At 28.7% G+C, this 24,370-nt stretch overlaps 4 protein-coding genes across 4 annotated transcripts; 3 read left to right on the forward strand and 1 right to left on the reverse strand.

The window, feature by feature from the left end:
- The first annotated feature begins 5,800 nt into the window (after positions 1-5,800).
- On the forward strand, positions 5,801-9,432 carry LOC145745556 (uncharacterized). Its single transcript, XM_082563670.1, has 2 exons — positions 5,801-6,011; positions 8,114-9,432. The coding sequence occupies exons 1-2, from the start codon at positions 5,853-5,855 to the stop codon at positions 9,182-9,184; spliced, it is 1,230 nt and encodes a 409-aa protein (XP_082419796.1). The 5' UTR covers positions 5,801-5,852; the 3' UTR covers positions 9,185-9,432.
- A 1,120-nt stretch (positions 9,433-10,552) lies between these two features.
- Positions 10,553-16,835, forward strand: LOC145746468 (alpha-N-acetylglucosaminidase-like). Its single transcript, XM_082564758.1, has 16 exons — positions 10,553-10,790; positions 10,960-11,051; positions 11,516-11,674; positions 12,034-12,189; positions 12,620-12,794; positions 12,883-12,971; positions 13,244-13,420; positions 13,842-13,926; positions 14,214-14,363; positions 14,568-14,731; positions 14,854-15,021; positions 15,211-15,349; positions 15,574-15,726; positions 15,882-15,997; positions 16,112-16,260; positions 16,596-16,835. Exons 1-16 carry the CDS (start codon positions 10,557-10,559, stop codon positions 16,652-16,654), a joined length of 2,265 nt encoding a protein of 754 aa, XP_082420884.1. The 5' UTR covers positions 10,553-10,556; the 3' UTR covers positions 16,655-16,835.
- Positions 16,702-19,145, reverse strand: LOC145746469 (serine/arginine-rich splicing factor 12-like). Its single transcript, XM_082564759.1, has 7 exons — positions 18,975-19,145; positions 18,722-18,826; positions 17,718-17,821; positions 17,580-17,625; positions 17,352-17,507; positions 17,124-17,237; positions 16,702-17,047 (listed from the first exon to the last, which is right to left on the reverse strand). The coding sequence occupies exons 1-7, from the start codon at positions 19,031-19,033 to the stop codon at positions 17,008-17,010; spliced, it is 624 nt and encodes a 207-aa protein (XP_082420885.1). The 5' UTR covers positions 19,034-19,145; the 3' UTR covers positions 16,702-17,007.
- Positions 19,146-19,400: 255 nt separating this feature from the next.
- LOC145746484 (leukotriene A-4 hydrolase-like) lies at positions 19,401-23,896 on the forward strand. Its single transcript, XM_082564776.1, has 17 exons — positions 19,401-19,590; positions 19,659-19,789; positions 20,256-20,376; positions 20,560-20,628; positions 20,791-20,901; positions 21,020-21,145; positions 21,230-21,370; positions 21,471-21,494; positions 21,583-21,653; positions 21,958-22,043; positions 22,121-22,146; positions 22,306-22,450; positions 22,534-22,637; positions 22,816-22,941; positions 23,007-23,102; positions 23,168-23,355; positions 23,646-23,896. The coding sequence occupies exons 1-17, from the start codon at positions 19,438-19,440 to the stop codon at positions 23,758-23,760; spliced, it is 1,833 nt and encodes a 610-aa protein (XP_082420902.1). The 5' UTR covers positions 19,401-19,437; the 3' UTR covers positions 23,761-23,896.
- The last annotated feature ends 474 nt before the right edge of the window (positions 23,897-24,370 follow it).

The following is a 24,370-nucleotide window of genomic DNA, read 5'->3' on the forward strand; positions in this document are numbered from 1 at the left end:
TCTAAATTTTTAGTATGTTTGTTATTATCCCAACGAATCGCAAACCTCCTATTAACGACATTTAAATGTCACTAATTACTAATTAATATATTTTATTATTAAAATTTAAAGATTAAATTTGCTGAAATTTTAATATGTTGTTGGTATTATTATTTTGTATGTTGCTATTTAAAATGAAGATTTAACTCTAGCTAAATATCGTTTAATCATTATTTAAGTTTTTTTATAAAATAACGAATCAGTGTGAGTTTAACGCTTGAATAATTTAATAGCGTTCTGGTCGCCGTCAAAAATCGTCCTTTTCGCTGTCCATTAAAGTAAAAAATATTGGTTGAAAATTTAAGTGAAATGTTAAAATATAAGTAAACAATGTGTAAAATTTTAGTTTTAATTGTTTTGTTATTATTATATTTTAATACTTGTTTGATTACTAAAAAATTAAGATCGGTATTTTGCTTTTAAATTTAGTTTACTTTTATATTACAATATCAATGAGTGCGTGTTCGCTTGTTAAAATTAGGTTTAAATATAAAAAAGTTCATATTTAAATTTATAATTTAATTAATAAACCTACTAAATAAATTATATTTATAAAAAAAATCAAACAATTTCGAACCATATTTTATTTATCAAATAAATCTAGTATTTATTATTGTTTTTATTCTTAATCGACAAATTTTGAAAGACGATAACTTTTGTTCTTTAAAAGTAAAAGTTCTAAATTTTTAGTATGTTTGTTATTATCCCAACGAATCGCAAACCTCCTATTAACGACATTTAAATGTCACTAATTACTAATTAATATATTTTAATTTTAAAATTTAAAGATTAAATTTTCTGAAATTTTAATATGTTGTTGGTATTATTATTTTGTATGTTGCTATTTAAAATGAAGATTTAACTCTAGCTAAATATCGTTTAATCATTATTTTATTTTTTTTATAAAATAACGAATCAGTGTGAGTTTAACGCTTGAATAATTTAATAGCGTTCTGGTCGCCGTCAAAAATCGTCCTTTTCGCTGTCTATTAAAGTAAAAAATATTGGTTGAAAATTTAAGTAAAATTTTAAAATATAAGTCAAAAATGTGTAAAATTTTTTTTTAATTGTTTTGTTATTATTATGTTTTAATACTTGTTATTACTAAAAAATTAAGATCGGTATTTTGCTTTTAAATTTAGTTTACTTTTCTATTACAATATCAATGAATGCGTGTTCGTTTGTTAAAATTAGGTTTAAATATAAAAAAGTTCATATTTAAATTTATAATTTAATTAATAAACCTACTAAATAAATTATATTTATAATTGTTTTTATTCTTATTTGACCGAATTTTGAAAGACGATAACTTTTGTTCTTTAAAAGTAAAAGTTCTAAATTTTTAGTATGTTTGTTATTATCCCAACGAGTCGCAAACCTCCTATTTACGACATTTAAATGTCACTAATTACTAATTAATATATTTTATTATTAAAATTTAAAGATTAAATTTTCTGAAATTTTAATATGTTGTTGGTATTATTATTTTGTATGTTGCTATTTAAAATGAAGATTTAACTCTAGCTAAATATCGTTTAATCATTATTTAAGTTTTTTTTTTTAAATAACGAATCAGTGTGAGTTTAACGCTTGAATAATTTAATAGCGTTCTGGTCGCCGTCAAAAATCGTCCTTTTCGCTGTCTATTAAAGTAAAAAAAATTGGTTGAAAATTTAAGTAAAATGTTAAAGTATAAGTCAAAAATGCGTAAAATTTTTTTTTTTATTGTTTTGTTATTATTATATTTTAATACTCGTTTGATTACTAACAAATTAAGATCGGTATTTTGCTTTTAAATTTAGTTCACCTTTCTATTACAATATCAATGAATGCGTGTTCGTTTGTTAAAATTAGGTTTAAATATAAAAAAGTTCATATTTAAATTTATCATTTAATTAATAAACCTACTAAATAAATTATATTTATAAAAAAGAATCAAACGATTTCGAACCATATTTTATTTATCAAATAAATCTAGTTATTCTTAAAATTAGAATTTTAATATAGTACTTCTTGGTAAATTATCAAAAAATTATAATTTAAAATGTATTTAAAAAACAAAAAAGGGTATTTAAAAATATTGTTAAAAAAACAATATTGATTTTTTTTTTTAAGTTAAAATAAAATTTTCTTAGGGTATATATGCACATATGTTAAATAATTCGAGAAACACAAATAGCCTTAAGAATAATTTTTAAAAAAATTCCCCAAACCAGCTATTTAGCATAATGTGGTTGCTTAACAAAATAAAAAAACATCAAGCTTCCTAAGGCCAACTGCATTCCTAATAAAAAAATCAGGCGCGCAAATTCCTAGGGCAAAACAAAGAAAAAACTGCAACCACTTTTAAGTACTACGTGCTGTGGATCACACGCCTAATGGATTAAGCTTAATTAAAAATTGTATTCTACTGGTACTACTACTATGATTTGTATACAGATCCCAATTTACATAATGATTTTATCATACTTGTATAATAATATACACAAATGAATCACAATTGGCATTTATAAATGTCAAGATTGTAATGATGACGTTTAATTTAGATTAACATAATGTTTAGGCGGTATTTTATACAAAATAGCCATTTCAGGAAACCATTCCCTTTATAAAGTATACACCTACACACAATCTTGTAAAACAACTATAAATATTTTAATGTTAAAATAACATATGATTCTAACTTAAACATTTGCTAAAAATTATGATATATTAAAGCTATACTAAATAGGCAATTTAAAAATTCTAACTTTTAAAATAAATTTTTCTCATATAATCGTTTAAATTTTAAATCAAATAAACTCAAAAATTGACGTCATAACTAAATAGCGCGCAACTTTAAAACTCCACAAACTATATTTCCACAAAATCACGCATAAAAACTACCTCCCCGCTAATTGCATACCTTAACGAACAATTTTACACACATTGCCTATTAATAACACAACATCTAACCTAAACTTCTATTCTAAATATATCTAGCAAAAATTTTGCAATCTAAAAATAATCTTTAACATTTAAACAGTATATGCTGCCTATGCAAACCTATGCTTTAGATATTTGTGGTGTCATTAAATAAATTGCTTAAAGCATTATTCTGATGATTAATTTTTGATTTTAAATTAATTGGGTTTGTGTTTCTGCGTTGGAGATATGATTTATCCAATCACGTATTGGTTAAAATGTTACCATTAATGTTGCATATAAGAATAGAAATTTGTTAAAGCGATTTTATAATTAAAAAGAATAGTCCACACCTTATTTCTTTAACACCAATAATCTATTAATAGAATTCCAAGTTTGTTACAATATCTATTTACATTTGTGTGGCACTTGATATTTCACCCACGCATGTTTTATATTTTAAAGACGATTTTAAAAAGTACATAACTTACCTTTTATGAGTGTTTGTAGAAAACTGATTATTGTTTTAAAGGGCAGACTTAATATTTTGCTACGTAGGCGTATGTCAGTGCAATTGAGATGTGATCATTACATCATAGTTTTTGCGAATGCGTCATCAGTTTTACGACAACATTTCGCAACACAGAGATTAACATTTTCAGAAATTGTTTATTTAAAAGTAAAAACCGCAAAGAAAAAAATTGACTTGTAGGATTTAAATCTTAGTCAGCGGTCCAGCCTACTTTGACCTGTCAAAGACATCAGAAGCAAATTTCTTTGTACCAGCCTAACCTAACGTCAAGTTGTTGATGTTAGAAAAATATGTTTTTGTGAGCACTTGTAATCCGATTAACAATACGCCAACTCTAGGTTACATACACTTAAATGCAGCATCAAAAAATAAAAATACAAAGGCATTCCTAACTAACGTATTTAAGTGATTTTCGGTGAAATGATATTGATAAAAATGCTCGTTTATTTTTAATGTCCACATTGGTTATGGATGTCATTGCCGTCTTAAAATAAACAATACTCTCTTTATAAAAGGCAATCTGATGAAAATGTTTACGTTTGGGCTAGTGCAAAATAAAGAAAATCCGAAAATACTGGCGGTTTAAATGATTACGTTTCGATTTTTCTTAGATATCATTATTACCACACCTTGCTAATGCGATATCAACATTAGTCCAGCCGGATTTTTGATGCACTTATACGTTTGTTTTACTAATAAAGTGACGTTTTTTGAAGTTCGGTTATTTCCATTTAAACGCTTACGGGACGTTGAACAGCCTTGCTTATCTGTTTAACTCTTCCAAAGAATTTCTGTAACAATATTTTGATGTTTATCTTTATTAGCCTTTGCAATACATTATAAACAGGTCTAAAATCCATTTTTAATTTTTTTATTTTTTTTTAATTAAGAAACTACCCAACAAAAAAAAATAATTTTTTTTAAATTTTAAAATCCATTTTTCGATTTTAAATAAAGTTTTAAACAGAAATAAATATTAGAATATTTGTTAAAAATTTTACTATGTTAATTTTGTAGTGCAACAAAAAAGAAAAAATTTTTAAAAAATAAAATAAAAACAATGTTGCAACTTTATTTAAATTTTTATATTGCGCCACATAATTTTGGTTATCTGTTTACGTTAAAATTTAATTAGGTATCAGCTACAAGGTAAATTACACCGTTTAAAATAATTATAACAACTTTAAGGTTCGTAATTACAACATAAAACATTTAAAAAAAATTATAAAAAATATTCGAAATTTGTATTTTTTCTTACATTTCAAATAAAAATATTAATTTTATTTAATGATTTCTGAAAAATTTACTTCGTTGCGCAATATTTATTTTAAGTTTAAAAATTATTAAAAAAATGTAATAAACACATATATGTTGATTACAAAATGTAATTTTTTTCTATTTTAATAATTAAATTTTTGTCATTACCTCGTGACAGAAATTTAAAAAAAATGTTTTGAAAACAATTCGGTTTAAAAAACAAGATTAATTTTAGTAATAATAATGACGAATGATTTTTTGTAAATTTTTTGTTCTATTAAAACAAATTTACTAATTTAAAAAAGTGGCCGGAAATTTTTTTAAATAAATTTCTTAATATTGACGTATTACTTACCAAACGACCTTCGAAATTTTTTTATATTTAAAACAAATTCAGAAAAGATTACTGGGCTACCCTTACAGCATTAACCATAATATTAGCCCTTTAATTGTTGGAACACGCGCTTTGCTTCTATAATAAATTGCAAAAAAATTCCAACTTTGAATGTTTTTACGATGCGGTTGTAAGATTGGCTTTTTAATACATCACGTCTTCATTTCCAATTAACTGGAATATTTTGTCGGATTTTTCGGAAAAATTTTATAAAGCAACCACTCTTGTATTTAATTTTCTTATCGCGATGCGATGTACATTAATTAACTTGATTCGAAGTATTAGATGAATTACGTCAGGTGTTATAAAAATCCTCTTACATTTTAACATTGTAATCTTTTATGTAATATCCACATAAAAAACAAATACAAATTTTAATTTTCCAGAAATGTTTGATAGAATCATGATTGTGATTTTTTGTGTATAAATTTAAATCTGATTTTTATGCAAACAAGAGCCTATTCACTTATACTAAAAAACGACTAAGCCTTCCCGTAACAAAAACAATTTTTTCGCTTTCGCGCCGAGAGAGAAAAAAAGAGAAAAATCAAGGTGAATTTTTTCCGCGGTTCAACACCGAACTGTGAGGATGATTAAGTCATTCTTAGAATCCAAAATCGCCGAGCTTTATATAGAGAACGCCTGGCTTTAAACGCGTTTTATAAAGTCAAGCACAACTTGCGTCAACTTCAAAAAAAAAATCAAGAACTTAACAATTTTTTGAAAATGTTACAATCTCATCCTCCACCGTTAGTGTATGCTTCCGACTTGTTTAAATTCACCAAATTAGAGCAAAATGATGAGCTACAAAGTCTTCCGGACGATGAATCGGTCAGCTCCGTGGGATCTTACTCCAGAGGAAGAAAGTCTCCTCCGATAGAAGAGGTCAGTTAATTTATCTTATATTTTATAGATTTTAAAAGTTTTTAATTTTCAAACTTAAGAAATTTTTATATTTTTGTAAAGAATGTATTTATATGCTTTATGTAAACATAAGGTGTACAAAATAATTAATAAATACTTAAACATTAAACTAAATAAAAAAGCAGAATATACTACTTAGTTTTTAATAACATTTAATATGTTTTTATATGTTAAAAAAATTTTAGTTGCGTCAATAATATTAAAAGTAAACGCTATCTGATATGCATCTAAATATGGGGGTTTTACAATACGTCAAAATATTACTTTTAGATAATAATTTTAAAGTTAAACCTGTTTTTTATTTTAACCTATGACCGAAATGATTTTTTTACTAAAATTAAACGACAAAAATTACGATAACCACTATTACGCCCAGAAATGTTATATTTTTACGTAAGCACTATAGTAAATAACTAAATAAATAAGTCCCTAATTTGTGTATTATGATGTTTGTAAAGAAAATATGTTTTTTCCCATCTCGCTAGCTAGAATTGTTTTTTTCTTCGTTAAATCAAATTTTTAAAAATACGATAAAAAAAAGGGCTGAATTAACATTTTATTTCGTTTTGCAATTAATTAGATAATACTTTAATTTGCACCGGAGAAAATAAAGTAACCCGTAATTACTTAATATTCTATTTTCGTAATCGAAATTGTTACGTCATTGTTTTTTAAAGTTACGACATTTCTTCGAACTTTTTTTCGATGCAAAATATTTTTGCCGCGCGCGAAAAAAATAGATTAAGAAATTTTTTGAGTTACCCGAAACAAATAAAAAACAAATTTTTATGTTACGTCATTCCGCTGTTTTGAATTCCGTCGTAATTACGATTATTTTGATCGGAATTTTACGGTTTAAAAAAGAATAATTAAAGAAAGGGGGATTATGACCTTAATTCTTAGTCAAAAAAACAGCGTCATGTAATAAATATTGACGCCAAGGTCACTAATTTTTATTTCTCGAATTGCTCAAAAAAATTGTGGATCACGTTTTCTTTGTTTAACTTATAAACATCTCGTTCATGTTAATCAAAATGGGCGCAGTTTTAATGCGATTTCAGTGTAAGGTTTACACTTGACAACCGACCCGTTTGATCAGGCTGGATTTAAAGAAAAATAATTAACAATGTACGTCCAACTTAATCTTTTCGCAGTAAGAAGTTGATGACTTCCACTTTAGCCTGTGTACTTCTTAACAAATTTGTCGCAGTTCCATAACAAAAATAAAATGTTTTGGATAAGGATTTAAACATTATATACCTCGAGGCGTTTTAAACACTTTAATTAAACAGTGATTTCATTGTCTTAAAGATGTTGTTTTTCTTGCGCAATAATCAAGGTCCTTTACGTAGAATTCTAGGCACATGACTTCAAGGATTTTTAGTTCTTTGAATTGCTTGGGGATTTTCGGTGGCCATGTTAAAAATAAAATTATGTCTTACGGCCAAATTCGCATATAGCGTAAATATGGTTAGCGATTATTTTGGACCAATATTTATTTAATCAGATATTTATTTATACGTAACTGGCACATACTTAAAAACACGGTAAATAGCCTTATTATAGCCTATTTTTTCATATAAAAACTTTCGTGCGCTCATTAAAACAAAGTTGCGTCACTTGGCTTAATCACAATACAATTTATGGGCAAATATCAAAATAAATACCTAAAAACGTGACCGTAAAATTGTCGAAGCCGCCTGGCAAAATGATTATCACTAACTTAAACAATCGCACCGTTGATAGGACTATGTATAAAACATCAAGTCGTGCGCGTAAAGAACTATGCCCGATATTTATATTCATGTTCAATAACTTCGTCGATAGATCAAGTGTAATGCAAAATCGTGTATGTCTTCTGACAATGGGCGTGGATGTCACGTTTTTATTGTTTATGTAAATCGACACAGGCATTAAACTGTAAGGCAAGCTACAAAATGGCGATCGCTTAACTTTAAATTAAGATATTATCACAATGATATTGCAAAAAGGATGTAACAACCCATGCGTTCAAGTATTACCAAATGACATCACATTAAAATAAATTTTATTTTATATTTCAGGACCTTCCCTTGAACTTAAGTTGTAAAAGAAAACGGTCGGACGACACAGAACCAGAATCCACCAACTATGAGAAACCCAGCGAAGATATTTCGACAGAATTTCGAAGTCCAACAGTCGAGAATGTAGAAAGAGCGATATTGCAATACCGAAACCAGGTCCTGGCCTCAAATGATTTTATCCGAAATTACCTGCAGCAAAAATGGAAGGACGACTTGACCGCGAAAAATCAGCAATACCAGGCTAAAACTTCACCAAGTTCGTTTGTAGAGTTAAACGAAAGACGAGCACAATGGCTTGCTATGATGAATACCTACGGACAACGATATCTTGCCCAAGAAAATGTAATGTCAGACCAGGCTAAGGAACGAATGAGTGTGATTGTCCAACCAAACTTGTCACCTTCAATGCGTTTAAGCCCAAACCAGGCTATACCTGTTGAACGGTCTCATCCAATAGCCTCCCCACCGTTCGTGCCAGCAGCATTTTTTCCCAAAAGTTTACCAACCAACCAAGGCCCAATATCCCCTATTCAACCAGCCTCCCCGCCGTTAATGTACCGACCCAGCCTTAAGTTGCCACAAACTGAAGACCAACGGTCTATATCATTGGAACAGTTTTCCCCGTTGTCAAGCAAGTCGCCTGATGTACACCCTAAGAAAAAACAAAGAACCAAGCATAACGACATGTCAACTGATGCAGGAACTGCAGCCAACATCGAATCTTTTCCATGCACAGTATGTGGTGCTTCCTACCCTCACAAGTTTGAGCTTAATCGTCATGTCAAAGTCAGTCATATCAGGCCTCATCGTTGCGGACAGTGCGGCAAAGGTTTCGGCCACCGAAACTACCTAAAAGTTCATATCGAAACCGTACACTTAGGAAGAAAGTCGCACCAGTGCCGGCTCTGCGGTAAATATCTATCAACTGGGGGAAACTTAAACGTTCATGTCCGTACTATACACTTAGGCGAAAAGAAATACAACTGTCCGGTGTGCAGTCGCAGCTTTGGCCAGCAATGCAACATGAAAACGCATATGAAAAGACATTTTACTAAAAGCGAAGAATTGTAAATTACCTTTTTTACTTGTATCTAATTCGACGGTAGACGTTATGCGTTTATACAACAGTTAACCTATTTTTGAGCTTACTTTATTTAACATACAAGACTTATTACGTTTTTTTTTGTACTTATTTAACCGACCAAACCAGTAGTGTATGTTGCCTATTTTTGGTTTTCAGCTAAACGCCAAGCCTTTTTATAGTGACGTCACAAAAAATACCCGTTTTTATTACTTTTAATTATGCCTTACCTTTTTATAATAAAATTAAAAACGTTTTAACAAATTGAAGATTGATTCATTAGATATTTTAAATTTCTTAGAACGAAGTTACAAAGTAACAAAGACTAAAGTAAAGTTTTGTAAAACTTTTGCCCTATCGGATTTCGGTTTCGTAATTTTGGAGAAACAATTTTTACATAAACTAAAAAGCAGGTAAACTGATTGTCCCCGTATAAGGCAAGTCTATACCACGACAAATAACAATTATAAATAGAGATATTATTCGGTAACGATGAAACATTAAAAACATCCCAACATAAAATTTAACCTCCTTAATATTGTATTGCACTATATTGAAAGAAAAGGTTAAAAATAAAGTGTTATTGGTAGAATGTTTTAAGATAAATAGCGTAAAAAAAGTAAACTGAATATTTTATTTTTGTTTAAATGAGCTTATGTCAAAAATTTGGTTATGCAATAAGTTATTTTCTACTCATACCAAATCGCGTAATTTTTTGAGATTTTACCCAAGATAACTTATGAGTTAAATTCGTTTGTCTCGGCTATTTCTGGTGTATTTATTTTTATGCATACCTTGATTCGTGACCAAGAGTCCGACCAAGTCCAAAAATAAACTTATTCTAATTATAGCAGTCTTAACTTATTTATAAACTTGGACTTTATATTATTATAATATGTTTTTCTTAAAGTTTAATGTTAGAATATTATAAACCTTTTAACATTTTTATAAGAGGGTAAATTTTTTGTGATACGAGTTTAGTCGCGTATCCTTAGACCACCTGTTTTTTTCCATATGCATTTAACTTGTTTAAAGGCAAACTCATTTTCACAAAATTGATTAAGTGTTTTGCCAATAGAAAACAGGAGTCAAAAATCTTGATTTCTAATTTAAGTCACTACAGCCCGTAAAATGGACATTCGTTATCACCGTGCATTAACCTAAACAGGGGATTTTCCCAGAACAAACAACAGTTTTTTGTAACATAAAATAATATGAAAATAAAATAATATTTTAACTATTTGCAAAGAACAAAATGCATAATCATGCGTGTAAAAAAATTCTTAAAAGTATGCTATTATTTTAAATAACTAACTGATAAACTAATATTTCACTTTTTAGTTGTTTAGAATGTTTAAACTTATGTATACCAAAAGTTATGTTTCGTTAATAGTTCTAATTATTGTGAACGTTACATCTTTTTCTACTGGCCATAAATTCACAACCTTGAATGCTGTAAAGTCTTACACAAACTATCAAGATCAGACTTACGCTACTAAGCAACTTATTAATAGAATTTTGGGACAAGAAAGAAATGATATTGAAGTTAAAATAGAACCCTTATTTTTTAAGGATAACGACAATGAATATGTTTATGTATGTATTTTTAATTGTCATTTTGAAATAAAACTTATTTAAAAATTGAAATATTCTTCCTAAAAATATTTAAAATACACCAAAATATATAATTTTTTTTCAACTTTAACATATTGTGTTTTTTAGTTAAAATAATAAAATTAAAAAACCAATATTTAAATATTTTTAGCTCCAAACAACCAACAACAAATTAACAATAGGAGCAAGTAATGGAGTAGCGGCATCATACGGATTTAACCACTACTTGAAATATTATTGTCGGTAATTATTTGATATTTTGTCCAATTTTTTTAAATAATTTTTTTTTAAAACCGGCAGCCTGGTGTAGTGGTAAGAACTCTCAGACTCTTGGTACACCACACATGAGGTCATGGGTTCAATCCTCTGATCCTACTAACCTCATGCTGTAGCGCCCTTGAGTAAGGCGCTTTAAACGGTAGGAACTCCTGCTGAGCTAGCACTTAATCAGCAGCATAATTATCAGGGCAATTATAATGTATAATATCCCAAACTGCCACAGGCAACTCGAGACTGGGTCGGAGTAACTTATGTTACTCTATGTTCAAGTTGCGCATTCGACTTTCCCACATCGAGGATAAAGATATATACAAAAAAAAAATATATATATATATAGTTTAAATTTGGTTGCCACATTGTGCTTTATATAAAAAATCAAATAAAACTAGCATTGATGCATAACCTAAAATATTGCTGTAATTTTTAAGTAAACATATTTCTTGGGCTGGAGACCAAATAAAAGATGTTCCTTCGCCCTTACCTCCATTACCTAACAATGAACTTATGATAAATGCCGGTGTCAAATACAGATATTATCAGAATGTTTGTACAGTAAGTTATTCTTCAGTATGGTGGAATTGGACAAGGTAAGAAAATTGTGATAACGAAAACTAAATCTTACTAGTAATGATATATGTTGGAGAAATAAGAAAATTTGGTATTGCAAAGCAATATATTTGAAATAACTTCTTTTGTAAAAAACTTCAAAAATGAAAATTATTTTTACCTTACCAACAGGGCAATTATGCAGTAGAAATAAATTCCGGTAATTTATGCATTTTTAAAGGTACAATTAAGCAGTGGGAATTAAACCTTGCACCTCTTGTATTGATACCAAGAGTGTTTCCAAATCATGTCGCATTTAAAAAAAATCAATCCATATACATGCATAAGGTTAAATTATGTTACTAAAATATTGCATAAACCAATTTTATTTTGTTATAAGATGGGAAAGAGAGATAGATTGGATGGCATTAAATGGAATCAATCTACCTCTAGCTTTTACTGGTCAAGAGGCAATATGGGATCGAGTTTACAAAAAACTTGGTTGCACCCAAAACGATTTGGATATGCACTTCGCAGGACCAGCATTTCTAGCATGGTAAATTTAGTTTTTTATAATAATAGCTTTGAAAGTTTAACAATTGCTATACTACATGAGGTCCTGAGTTTGATCCCTACTGCTCTCATGCTCTAGTGCCTCTAATGTGGTATAAACAATATGAACTCCTGCTGAGCCAACACCTAAACAGCAGCTTTTTTACCTGCTAAGACTGGTATAGGGTAACAAATGTTACTCTACATAAAAGTCGACCTTCCCACAACAAGGATAAATAAATACAAAAAAAATATATATATAAATTGTGATAATATATGGTTAAAGTCATAATTTAAAGGAATACTTTATACCAGTGCCCCAGCTAATATATTTTATGTCACTCAATTTATTAATTTATGCATTACATAAATTGTGATTGTTAATAAGATCCAAGATCTGTAAAAAAATTAAATAAACCAAATTAACTTTGCAGGGGTAGAATGGGAAATTTATATGGCTGGGGAGGCCCGCTTTCCGACTCATGGAAAGCCTCTCAACTTGCTCTGCAACATCAGATATTAACACGAATGAGGTCGCTTGGGATGATCCCAGTTTTGCCTGGGTTTGCTGGGCATGTTCCTGCAGCTATTGGAAGGCTCTATCCAAAGGCAAAAAACTGATTACAATTTTTAGAATTTTTGTATTTAGTTACTAAAAATAATTGTATTATAAGGAACATAAATTTTTTTGTTGCAGGCTGAAGTGTCAAAGTTAACATCATGGAGTCATTTTAATTGTTCCTATTCCTGCACTTTGTTACTGGAGCCTCATGACCCTCTTTTCAAGTACATTTAAAAATTTATTAACTATTTATATAAAATATAATTATACCAAAAAAAAATTTAAAAAACTATTAATGTAGAAGTGACAAACCGTACCTTCAAAAATGTTTTGTCTTGATATGGCAAGACAAACTTTATGGCATAAACATAGAGTAACATTAGTTACCCAGTCTCAAGTTGACTTTAGGTTAATATTAAATATATTTTCCCAATAATTAACCGCTAAGTGATTATAACTAATAAAACTTTTTCTTATAATTTACTTTACACTTTAGTAAAATTGGAAGCATGTTTATTGACGAACAAATGAAGGAATATAATGGAACGAATCATATTTATAATGCCGATACATTTAATGAAATGACCCCGCGATCTGATAATATTGAATACTTGGCAAATTCAAGTAAAGCAATATTTGAAGCAATGCAAGCTGCCGATTCTAATGCTGTTTGGTAATTTGTTATATTAAAGTTTATAAAATCTCTTTTATTGTGTTTTATTAAATAATATATTATTTATCCTCGATTCGGGATGGCAAACTTCGCAATTTAAAGATAACTTTTAATTTTGGATATTAATAATTATCATATTCCAGTAGTGAGCATGCCAATTGGGTTTTGGCTAATAGAAGCAGTGGGGATCGAACCCTGTACCTTATGTAGTAAAGTCAAGTAATTAACAACATGCTACTAGTAAAATTAATAGTAATGAATATAAAAATTATGGTAATTTTAAATTTATTTGTTAATATCTTTAATAGTAGTTAAAATATTATGCTGTTAGGTATTTAAAAATGTTTACTTAAAATTTATTAAAAACAAAAGTAATATTTAACTTATTAATATTTACTTTGTTAATTAAATATTTGTTTAGGCTTATGCAAGGTTGGCTGTTTCATAACGAACCTACATTCTGGAAACCTCCACAAATAAAAGCCTTGATTACTGCAGTACCACAGGTCAAATATTAATTAATACAACTTGTATTTTTGTAAATAAGTTTTTTTTTATTGTAATTTAAAAGTTAATTGCTCATTCCACAGGCTGCATTTTAATTGTAGTAATATGTTCGCAATTATTCACTATTATGCAACAAAAAGCATTTTTTAAAGGCATATATTCTAAACATAAATTTATACATTGCCTACTAAGCTTCATCACAAACAAATTAATCTGTTTTTAATATTTACAATTAGTTAGCAGATTGCATAAATATACTTTCAGTTTTAAAAATTATATTTTACAGGGTCGCCTTCTTATTTTGGATTTGTTTTCTGAAGCCTACCCTCAATATGATCGTACATCTTATTACTATGGCCAACCATTTATCTGGTGCATGTTACATGACTTTGGGGGCAACATGGGATTCTATGGCAAAGCTGAAACCATAAACAATGTAAGATATTAAAAAGGAAAAGTAAATTTACATTTAATAAGCTTTAAACGTCAGCATTTTGGTACATACATAGTGTTTAAAAAAAAAACATGGAAAATGAATAATAACATTTTTAAGGTATTGTTTCTAAATTTATGGTATTTTTTTATAACTATCCACAATATATATACCATAGTGATAAAAGTTAATAACTGCTTTTTGCAGGTGCCTTTTAATACCTTGGCCAATGCAACAAACATGGTGGGCACTGGTATAACTCCAGAAGGTATTGACCAAAATTATGTCATTTATGGGCTTATGTTGGAACTAGGCTTCACAGTAAAGCCAGTTAACGTAACCAATTGGTTCACAGAATATGCAATGAGAAGGTAAGAATTTTTTATATGCTGTATCTGAATGTTATTACCATTTATTTTATTTCATAATCAATGTGTGCACTACAGAAATATTTTTGTGTTTAAGTATAATTTACATTGAAAAAATTTTTAAGGTATAATACAAGTGATAAAAATGCGATTGAGACTTGGATGATATTGGGTAATACGATATACAATGACAATACTCCTGGTTTTCCACCAAAAACTATGATCAGAGGAGCTTTAGTAAAAAGGCCTTCACTTAGTACAGTTGGTATGCCATACTGGTATAAGGATGACAGGTAAAAAATACTGAAACCAGATTGATTTTTATATTTTAATCATAATCAGTATTACTTTGAATTTTTAGATGGTAGAGCATTTTAGTAGGCAATAAATATCTTTTAATTTTCGGCCTAGAGTATTTTTGCTATGTGTTATATGTTAAATACCTATTACGGCTTAATAATGAGTTTTTTTTATTTTTTTAGTCTTTTTAAGGCTTGGGATAGTTTTATATTAGCTCTTGATAATCTGCAAGATATTGAAACAGTCAGATACGATGCTGTGGATATAACCAGACAAATTTTGCAAGCAATTCACAGAATCATTTACTATGCTATAGTAGAGGCAAGTAACTTTAAAAAGGGGCAGATAAAATATCAGACAACCAAAACCATTAATTTTCAAAACTACCAAAGACTATTCGAGACTGTGTCAATAAATGTTACCTAATGTTCGGCATTAAAGTCAGCCTTTCTACATCAAGGATAAATAAATAAAAAAATATTTATGTTTCAATTCTAAATTTACCTGTAAATATTTATTTAAAATAATTTTAATTTTGTTGACAGGAATATGATAAAAGAAATGAGGTCAAGGTGATAGAGCTGGGAGGAATGATCTTGGATGTTCTGGATGACTTAGATCGAATCCTATCTACAGACTCCCACTTCATGATGGGATGTTGGATCAGGGATGCAAGGGCTCTTGGATCGGATGCCAACGTAATCAATTATTTAAAATGTGACAAGACTTTCTTAAACTTTAAGAGTAACATTTGTTACCCTGGCCCAGTGTTAAGTTACCCTCAGTGGTCTTGGATATTTTTGCCGTTATAATTAACCAACTTGCTATATAAGGTGTTTATTTTATGTTTTAGGAGCAGAACCAGTTCGAATATAATGCTCGAAATCAAGTAACGTTATGGGGGCCAAGCGGAGAGATTGCTGATTATGCAAGCAAACATTGGGCTTCACTTGTCAAGCATTATTACAGGTAGAAATAAAGTACTCGATAGGCACAATTACAGGTTAAAAAAGAATACAATTTAATCATTTTTAATATCTAAAACTCGATACCTAAGGGTAAAAGTTATTTCTATGCTTTTAGACCAAGATGGAGTATGTTTATGGATTACCTTAAAGATGCAATTGAACGTGGGACTCAGTTTAACCAGAAGAATTTCAATGATGAATTGTTTTTAATTATTGAAGAACCATTCACAAAACTGCAATACACTTACCCTACCACTTCAACAGGTAAGTTTATAATAATTTTATTCTAATCAATCTTGCATTTTATTCTAATATAGATAGTAAAGGTTGATTTTTTATATTTAATTTTCCTTAATGTTGAAAGACCTATACAGCCTTACAATAGAGTAGCATTTGTTAGCCCTATCCACTATTAAAGTGCCTTTATCAGTTTCAGATATTAGTTTTTATTGCATTATTTTTAACACATTGAATGTGGCATAGTTGGATTTAGTATCACCTATAGCAATAGTACTACCTTACCCGAGGGTGCTACACATATTATTGTATCAAAGAATAGCCTATTAAACTTTTTTTAAACTTTATAATTTCTTTTGTAGAAAATTCTATTGATGTTGCGAAGGAGCTGCATATAAAATGGAGGGGAACATTCAAATAATATTTTAGTTAATTTTTTGTTTTTAAACTATAATGATCATGCTGCATGTTATTCATTTATTTTTTTTATCGAACTGCAAATGCAAATGTTGATTTTTTTGATCTTTTAAGCTTTCAATAATTGCCTTAAATCAGTATTGCAAGATTTTTTTTGAATCAGTATTAAAATAAATTTATATTGATATAAAAATGTTTATTATTCTTTTGCGTTACAAAACTCCGCCCAAAAAGAATATTTTTAAAAACATTTATTTACAAAAAGTTGCCAAACCAAATAGGGTTTACTATCTGAAAGGCAGTACAAAGCATTGTAAGTTAATAAAAAGACTGAAAAAGCCAATATTCTGCAAGAGTTTAACTGCTCCCTGAATGTGCGGGACTGTGTGATGGTGTTCTGCAAAACATAATTTTTTTACTTTTTTAATGAAGAATTCTTTATACAGAATATTTTAAAAATACCAGTTTTTTACCTGTTTCCATTTTGCGGGGTTCTACTTCTTGATCTCCGAGCGTTGTATCCATTTTCAGGTCTTTTTTCTGGAGAGAAACTTTGTCTTTCCGGTCTCTCATAAGATCGTGATCGACTATAAAAATAAACTTGGTAAAAACTCAATTTAATTTGTGACTCTCACAAGCTTGGGTCTGAAGTCTTTTCAGTAATCTTATCAAAAAATGACTTTTGGTATAAGATGACCCACCGATATCTCTCGTAACCACCATTTTCTGGTGACCTCCTGGCGTATCTTCCTCTCTCATGTGAGCGACTTCTACTGTAGCGTCGTCGCTCGTACGATCGACTTCGTGATCTACTGTGACGACGTCGTGGGCTACGACTGTAAGATCGCCTCCTCGAGCTATGGAAATCCAAAAATATAATATTTTCAAAATTTAGGATATTTTTATAAATATTGAAGACAAAATGTTACCGTGGTGGCGGAGTGTCATCATCTCTAGTTCTCATTTGATTAGGGGCTAAAAATTAAAATAATTTTAAAATGGTATCTAAAAGTTTATTCCCAATTTAATACTTCATCGAACTTTCTTAGCACTGGAAAATTTCTTACTTTTTCTGTCTCCTGATGCAAACTGCACTTCTATGTATCTTCCACAGATCCACTTTCGATCCATGGCATAGAGAGCATCTTCCGCATCCCTAACATCTTCAAACGTTAGCAAAATTAAGAAAAAAAACAGCGCACAAAAAAAGGCAAAATTATATGCAAAGTAAAGTTATAGCTAAGTTTATGATATACAACTTTTTGTATGCCAAGCATTAATTTAAAAAAATAAATAATTTTTATAAGGCCAGGCTAGATAATTTTATTGCAATTACAACATATAAAAGCTTATGTCTTTTGAGCATAAAAAATTGATAACTTTTAAAGATGTCTTTATTTTTCAATCTTTAAATCTTTTTATCCACAATCTTTATCTTTAAAATCCGATCTTTTAAAATGGGCCGTAAACTTTTAATCTTTATCCAATCTTTAATTTCAGAACTTTAAATTCACAAATCTTTAGTGTGCATCTTTAATTCTTTACTTTTTAAACTAAAATAACAATATATTAACTTAATTTTGTGTAATAATTATTAAGGTTTAGATTTATCAATTTTTAATAATGTCTTAAAATTAGGTTATTAATTTTACAAAACTAATAATAGTTTAATTTGGATTTTTCCAAACTTAGAAAAATTACATTTTTTTTCAAAAGCCTTTCCTTTAAATCTTTAACAGGACTTTTATCTTTAATCTTTTGTCTTTAGCGACCGTGGTCCTTTAACATTAACTGCACAACATTAAAATTAATTACAAATTTTTATAGTAATTAGCAGTTGAATATTTATCATATTTAAGATATATTATTTAGGCATTAATATACTTATCACGGGTAAATATTAACCCAAACAAAATTTTAAAAAAGTTATTCTATTTTACATTCGTCATTTATAGTTAAAACCCCCATTTTGTTTTATATTTTTGCTTCTACATAAAAACATAAACAATTAGTGGCCTATTTTAAATTTAAAAAAAATCACATTTAATATTTAAGTGTTGCGAAAGGATATTGAATATACGCAAATCCCCTTGGCCTTCTGTGGTAATAATCTAAAGGAATATAAACATCAGAAACTGGACCGAATCTTATAAATTCTCGTCGAAGATCTTCAGGTCTTGAAAATATTAAATAATAACAGGAAATGTAATATATATAATATATACGTAAGTCAGAAAAAGCTAACAATAAAGTAAAAAATTTAAACTCGTATTTTAAAATTTGCAATAATTTGAAAATGTTTTTAAAGTAATATTAACCATTACCTGCAGGAATCAGCAATATTTCGTACAAACAACGACACATTTGGTCTTCCCCTTGACATTGTTTAAGTATCAGCACCAATTTAACACAATAAAACTTAGTTTTAACCACGGAAAAACGCTTTTCTTATTTAACGAAAGCCAAGTCAAAAATCGAATACATTTCCGCTTTAAAAAAATTCGCCGGTGAATTTCAAGGTTTCCAAATTATTTAAATCGAAAATAATCGTAGGGTACTTCCCTACTTCCGTAGTAAAGAATACTATTTTGCTTTAAGCAGCATGTTGGAAAAGACATTTTGGTTATTGCAGAGAATTCAGTAGTATTTATGTATATTTACACACATATATATGTATATATTTAATTTTTTGGGGTAAATCAAGTATTTTATTTCATTAAATTTGTTATCTTTTTTTCAAAGTTTTTTGGTGAACTTTCTGATTTTAATTTAATTAAATTTGTAAAAATGGGAGTTTATGATCCGACATCTTACTCTGATCCATCCTCTGTTAAAACTAAGCACATTTCAATTGATTGGGAAGTGGATTTTACTAGAAAAGTACTTCAAGGAAGTGCCAGTCTTACTTTTATATCGCGGAAGAACAACATTTCTAATTTAGTATGTATTTGTATATACACCTTTTAATTTTGTGGATATTTTTTAAATTTATTCATTCTTTTTTCAAGGTTTTGGATACCAAGGACCTGAAAATAAAAACGATTTCACTTAATAATAAGGAATTAGAATATGAAATTGGGGAAAAACATTCTGCATTTGGATCCCCATTAACTATCAAGTTATTAAATCCTGCTAATAAGTAATTAATATTCATTAGTTTATTTTTTTTATTTTATAATTTATTTATTTTTATATATATACTTATATTTGAAATATATTTAAAAATAGATTAAGAATAAAATAGAGTTTGTTTGGCGAAGCTAATTAAACAATCAGCAGATTAATAATTTATTTTTTTAAAGTTGCGATTGCTAATTACTGCACTTTGTGTTTACTTTAAATAATTTACAATGTAATATTAGCAAGGTAGGCACACGAAAATTACTTAAAATTCGAAAAATGAAAATTAAAACATTGCTTTCATATATTTATTTTTGCATAAGTTTTTAAACACTTCTACACATATAACTTATCAGATTTTTTTAATAATAAAGTACACTTATACCTATTTCAGAATATTTTATACGCAATTTACAATACAAAATTTTATATTTAGTGAATTAATTTATATGGCGAACCAAATTTAATTAACTAATTTTTTCTAGTGGTGATGAATTTACAATAAACATTGAATATGAGACCTCCAGTGAAGCAAGTGCTTTACAGTGGTTGGATGCACAACAAACTGCAGGCAAAAAGCAGCCTTACATGTTTAGTCAATGCCAAGTAAGTGCTCTTTATATTTTGATGTTAAAAAAATAAATTAAAACAAATAAAAATATTAACTAAATTACCCAAAAAAATACGAAAATTGACAGTAGGTAAATAAAAAGAAAATTTTACTTTAAAAAAAAAATTAATGAAAAACATTTATGAAAAATTATGATAACGTATGTTTGTATTTTTTAGGCAATTCATGCAAGATCTATTCTTCCATGCCAAGATAGCCCATCTGGTAAAGCTCCATACTCAGCAAAGGTTTAATTTATTTAACCAACTAGTTAATTTTAACTTTCAATACTTTTTTCTGTTTTATCTTTCAATACCTTTTTTTTAATTTTAACTTTCATTAACTTTTCAATTCTAGTTAGTTTTAACTTTCAATTTGAATACAAATATGTAAGATAAGTTACTTTTTAGGTTTCTGTTCCAGAACCTCTGGTAGCTTTAATGAGTGCATTAAGATGTGGAGATGAAAATTACACCAATAAAGATGGAACTAAAATGAAAATGTACAAGTTTGAGCAAAAAGTAAATTTTGAATCATTTTATATATTTGACACAGCTTTAAAATTGTACTACAACATATTTAATAGAATAAGAAAGTTACTTAGTTAAAGGGTTAAAATTGTTGTAAATTTTTTAAAAGGTACCAATGCCATCTTACTTAATTGCCATAGTAGTTGGTTTACTAGAAAGTAAAGAAATTGGTCCAAGATCTAGGGTTTGGTCTGAGGCTGAGTTAGTGGAGAAATCAGCTCATGAATTTGCAGAGGTAAATAAACAAAAAATAAATCCTTGAACTAAAAATAAAAAAAAACTTTTTAATTGTAATAATTTATTTTTTAAAATTATTTAGACAGAGAAAATGTTAGCCACTGGCGAAGAGTTGGGGGGACCGTATGTTTGGGGTCAATATGACTTGTTGGTGTTACCCCCTTCTTTCCCTTATGGGGGCATGGAAAACCCCTGTCTCACTTTTGTTACCCCAACATTACTAGTAAGTGTTTTAGCAGAAAATGTTTACATAATAACATTCAATCATTGTTCAACTAGTTTCAATTTTGCTGTAATATTTTTGTAATTTTTTTTTATTTTAGGCAGGAGATCGTTCCCTAGCAAATGTAAGAAAAAGTTTTAAAATTTCTTTTTTGTAGCATTTTACTTTATGAAACTTAAATTTTTTGTCCTTTTTGTATTTATTTTCTTTAGGTTGTTGCTCATGAAATTGCTCATAGTTGGACAGGGAATTTGGTCACAAATCATACTTGGGAAGATTTTTGGTAAAAACTTATTTTTTTTATTAAAACAACAACATTACAACGTAATTATTGGACAACTTTTTATCAACCGACTGAGATGGGGTTGCCTTGTGCAGATTTTAATAACTCTATAGCACATTTAGAGCTTTACATAATATTATGGAAGTAGTGGGTATCAACTTATGACAGCATGCAATGTAGCCAGTTGTGTTCTAACCACCACAACAACCTTTTTTTGATTTTTTTGTCAATAAATATGAAATAAAAATATTTAATATAAATCTACCTAATAGTTTATTAATTGGTTTTTGGCATTTTTGTAAAGGTTAAATGAAGGTCATACTGTGTTTTTGGAAAGAAAAATAATGTCAAAAATGTATGGGGAGAAAACAAGACATTTTCAAGCACAAAGTAGGTTGATTTAACTTATAAAAAATATATAACAATGTATGTAACATAATAGGTAATAACACTAATGCTTTATTTAGATGGACTAAAGGACCTACATAACGCCGTAAGTGTATTTTAAAATGAGATTTTTTTTTAGATTTTAAAGCACCAATTTTCAAAGAAATATGTTGTAATTTTTATGTTATTGAAACTAATGTTATTACCTTATTAAAAAAAAACATACCTTATGCAAAGGCTAATCAACAAACTAATTGTGTAACAGGTTGAGATGTTTGGTAAAGATCATCCTTTTACCAAACTTGTCATTAAACTTGATAATGTTGATCCAGACGACTCTTTCTCTTCTGTTCCTTATGAGAAAGGACATACCTTGTTGTTCTATTTGGAGTCTATTCTAGGAGGCCCAAGTATAAAAACTGATAGATTTGTAAATCTTTTTTATTTAAAATTAGAAAAAAAAATTTATTAGGTTATTTTCTTCTTGTTTTAGGCGAGTTTGAGCCATTTCTTTTAAGCTATATTGACAAGTTTAAGTATGGTAGTGTTACAACAGCACAGTGGAAGGAATATCTTTACTCTTACTTTGCTAAAAAGGTAAATCAAATATAGGCTCACAAAATTGCCAAAAATAGGTTTAAAATTGCAAAAAATATGTATAAAATTGCAAAATTGCAAAAAAATATTAAAGGTGGAATTTTTGAGTATTTATTTCTTAAAAAAGGGTGCATTCATTTTTGCTAAATTTTTGTTCTTGAATGTTTTATTGTTTTAGAAAGCAATTTTAGATGGTGTTGATTGGAATGCTTGGTTTCATTCACCTGGAATGCCACCTTCTATTCCTGAATATGATCAAACTCTTTCTAAGGAGTGCACAGAGCTTGCTAATAAATGGGACAAGGTTAAAAAATTTACAAGATTTAGTAATGTTGCTTTATTTTAAAAATTTAAACTTTACTTAATCAGGCATTGGATCAAAATTTGTCTGAATTTACTACTGGTGATATATCAACATTTTCTAGTTGGCAAAAAATTGATTTTCTCAGTCAGCTTTTACAAAAGGTAATTTAACATTTATAAATTATTAAAAAAAAAACATTTTTTTTGATTATTTTTTTTTATTTTAGGAGCCTTTAGGCTGCACCAAAATTGCTGCCATGGATAAATGCTACAAGTTTTCTGACATGAATAACTCTGAGATTAAGTTCAGATGGTTGAAACTGGGTTTGCAGGCTAAGTCAGATTCTGCTATTGAACCAGCTATTAAAATGGTGCAAGAGCAAGGGAGAATGAAATTTACCAGGCCTTTGTATAGGTAAGGACATCCAAGTTTCTTATGTAAACATAGACGAACATCTGTTACCCTGACCTAGTCTCTAGTTGTCTTTGGCAGTTTAGAATATTATAGACTAATTTTATCCTTTAGTGTTCCTGATTAAGTTTAGGTTTAGCAAGAGGTTTAACCGTTTGCAGGACCTTACTTCAGGCGCTACAGCATTACAGCAGTGGAAATTTAACTCAGGACCTTATGTAGTAAAGCCAAGTGTTCTTTCTGACCATTACACTATCCTACCGATTAATATATTTTAAATTATTTCGCTTTAGGGCTCTTGGTAGCTGGGAAAAAAGTCGTCCAGTGGCAGTTGAATGCTTTAAAAAAGGACGATGTAACATGCATTCAACAACAGCTCAACTGGTTGAAAAAGATCTTAAACTGTGATTCATAAGCCTTTTTCCCGAACAAGTTCAATTTATATTTAATTACTACATGTTATATGCAAAATAATTGAATAATCTTGTAGTGTATTTTGTTTGCTGGCGCTTTGTTAAAATGCTCTTTTAATTAATAAAGAAATAAATTCCAATAATTAGCACTGAGTTGTTTTTAGTTACTATCATATATTCTTTTAGAAAAGTGTTACTTGATTTAAAATAAATTGGAAACACTGGTAATGTTTTTTTGTACCCGCCCACTTTTCCTAATAATAAAAGCACGTGCTTACGTTACTTTATCACGTTACGCCTTGCGTCAAAACAATGATGTGTAATGTAAGGTCCCGTTTATATTACGCTATCTGTCTGTGTAATTTACTTTACTATGTTATATAACACTTAGCGGAACTTATTAACAAACCGTGTAACATAATTAGAGCTGACAGCAGAACTTCTTCCGAAAGTTACACTTTTTTGAATTTATTTATCCTCGGTGTGGGGAGGTCGACTTTACCACTTCAACATAGGGTTACATTTGTCGGCCCCACTTAGTTTCAAGTTGCCTTTAGTAGTCAAGTTGCCTTTAGTAGGTAACTTATAGATAATAGTCAAGTGCG

Source organism: Corella eumyota, chromosome 3 (assembly GCF_963082875.1).
Source record: "Corella eumyota chromosome 3, kaCorEumy4.1, whole genome shotgun sequence".
Lineage (NCBI taxonomy): Eukaryota > Metazoa > Chordata > Ascidiacea > Phlebobranchia > Corellidae > Corella > Corella eumyota.

Bases quoted from the DNA above. Each gene is read 5' to 3' on its own strand.
- LOC145745556 (XM_082563670.1), top strand. From the start codon at position 5,853: ATGTTACAATCTCATCCTCCACCGTTAGTGTATGCTTCCGACTTGTTT. The intron at 6,012-8,113 runs GTCAGTTAATTT...TTTATATTTCAG, and splicing joins AGTCTCCTCCGATAGAAGAG to GACCTTCCCTTGAACTTAAG.
- LOC145746468 (XM_082564758.1), top strand. From the start codon at position 10,557: ATGTATACCAAAAGTTATGTTTCGTTAATAGTTCTAATTATTGTGAAC. The intron at 10,791-10,959 runs GTATGTATTTTT...AAATATTTTTAG, and splicing joins ACGACAATGAATATGTTTAT to CTCCAAACAACCAACAACAA. The intron at 14,364-14,567 runs GTAAGATATTAA...TGCTTTTTGCAG, and splicing joins AAGCTGAAACCATAAACAAT to GTGCCTTTTAATACCTTGGC.
- LOC145746469 (XM_082564759.1), bottom strand. From the start codon at position 19,033: ATGTCAAGGGGAAGACCAAATGTGTCGTTGTTTGTACGAAATATTGCT. The intron at 18,827-18,974 runs GTAATGGTTAAT...AATATTTTCAAG, and splicing joins AATATTGCTGATTCCTGCAG to ACCTGAAGATCTTCGACGAG. The intron at 17,508-17,579 runs GTAACATTTTGT...GGATTTCCATAG, and splicing joins GATGACACTCCGCCACCACG to CTCGAGGAGGCGATCTTACA.
- LOC145746484 (XM_082564776.1), top strand. From the start codon at position 19,438: ATGGGAGTTTATGATCCGACATCTTACTCTGATCCATCCTCTGTTAAA. The intron at 21,146-21,229 runs GTAAATAAACAA...AAAATTATTTAG, and splicing joins CAGCTCATGAATTTGCAGAG to ACAGAGAAAATGTTAGCCAC. The intron at 22,942-23,006 runs GTTAAAAAATTT...TTACTTAATCAG, and splicing joins TTGCTAATAAATGGGACAAG to GCATTGGATCAAAATTTGTC.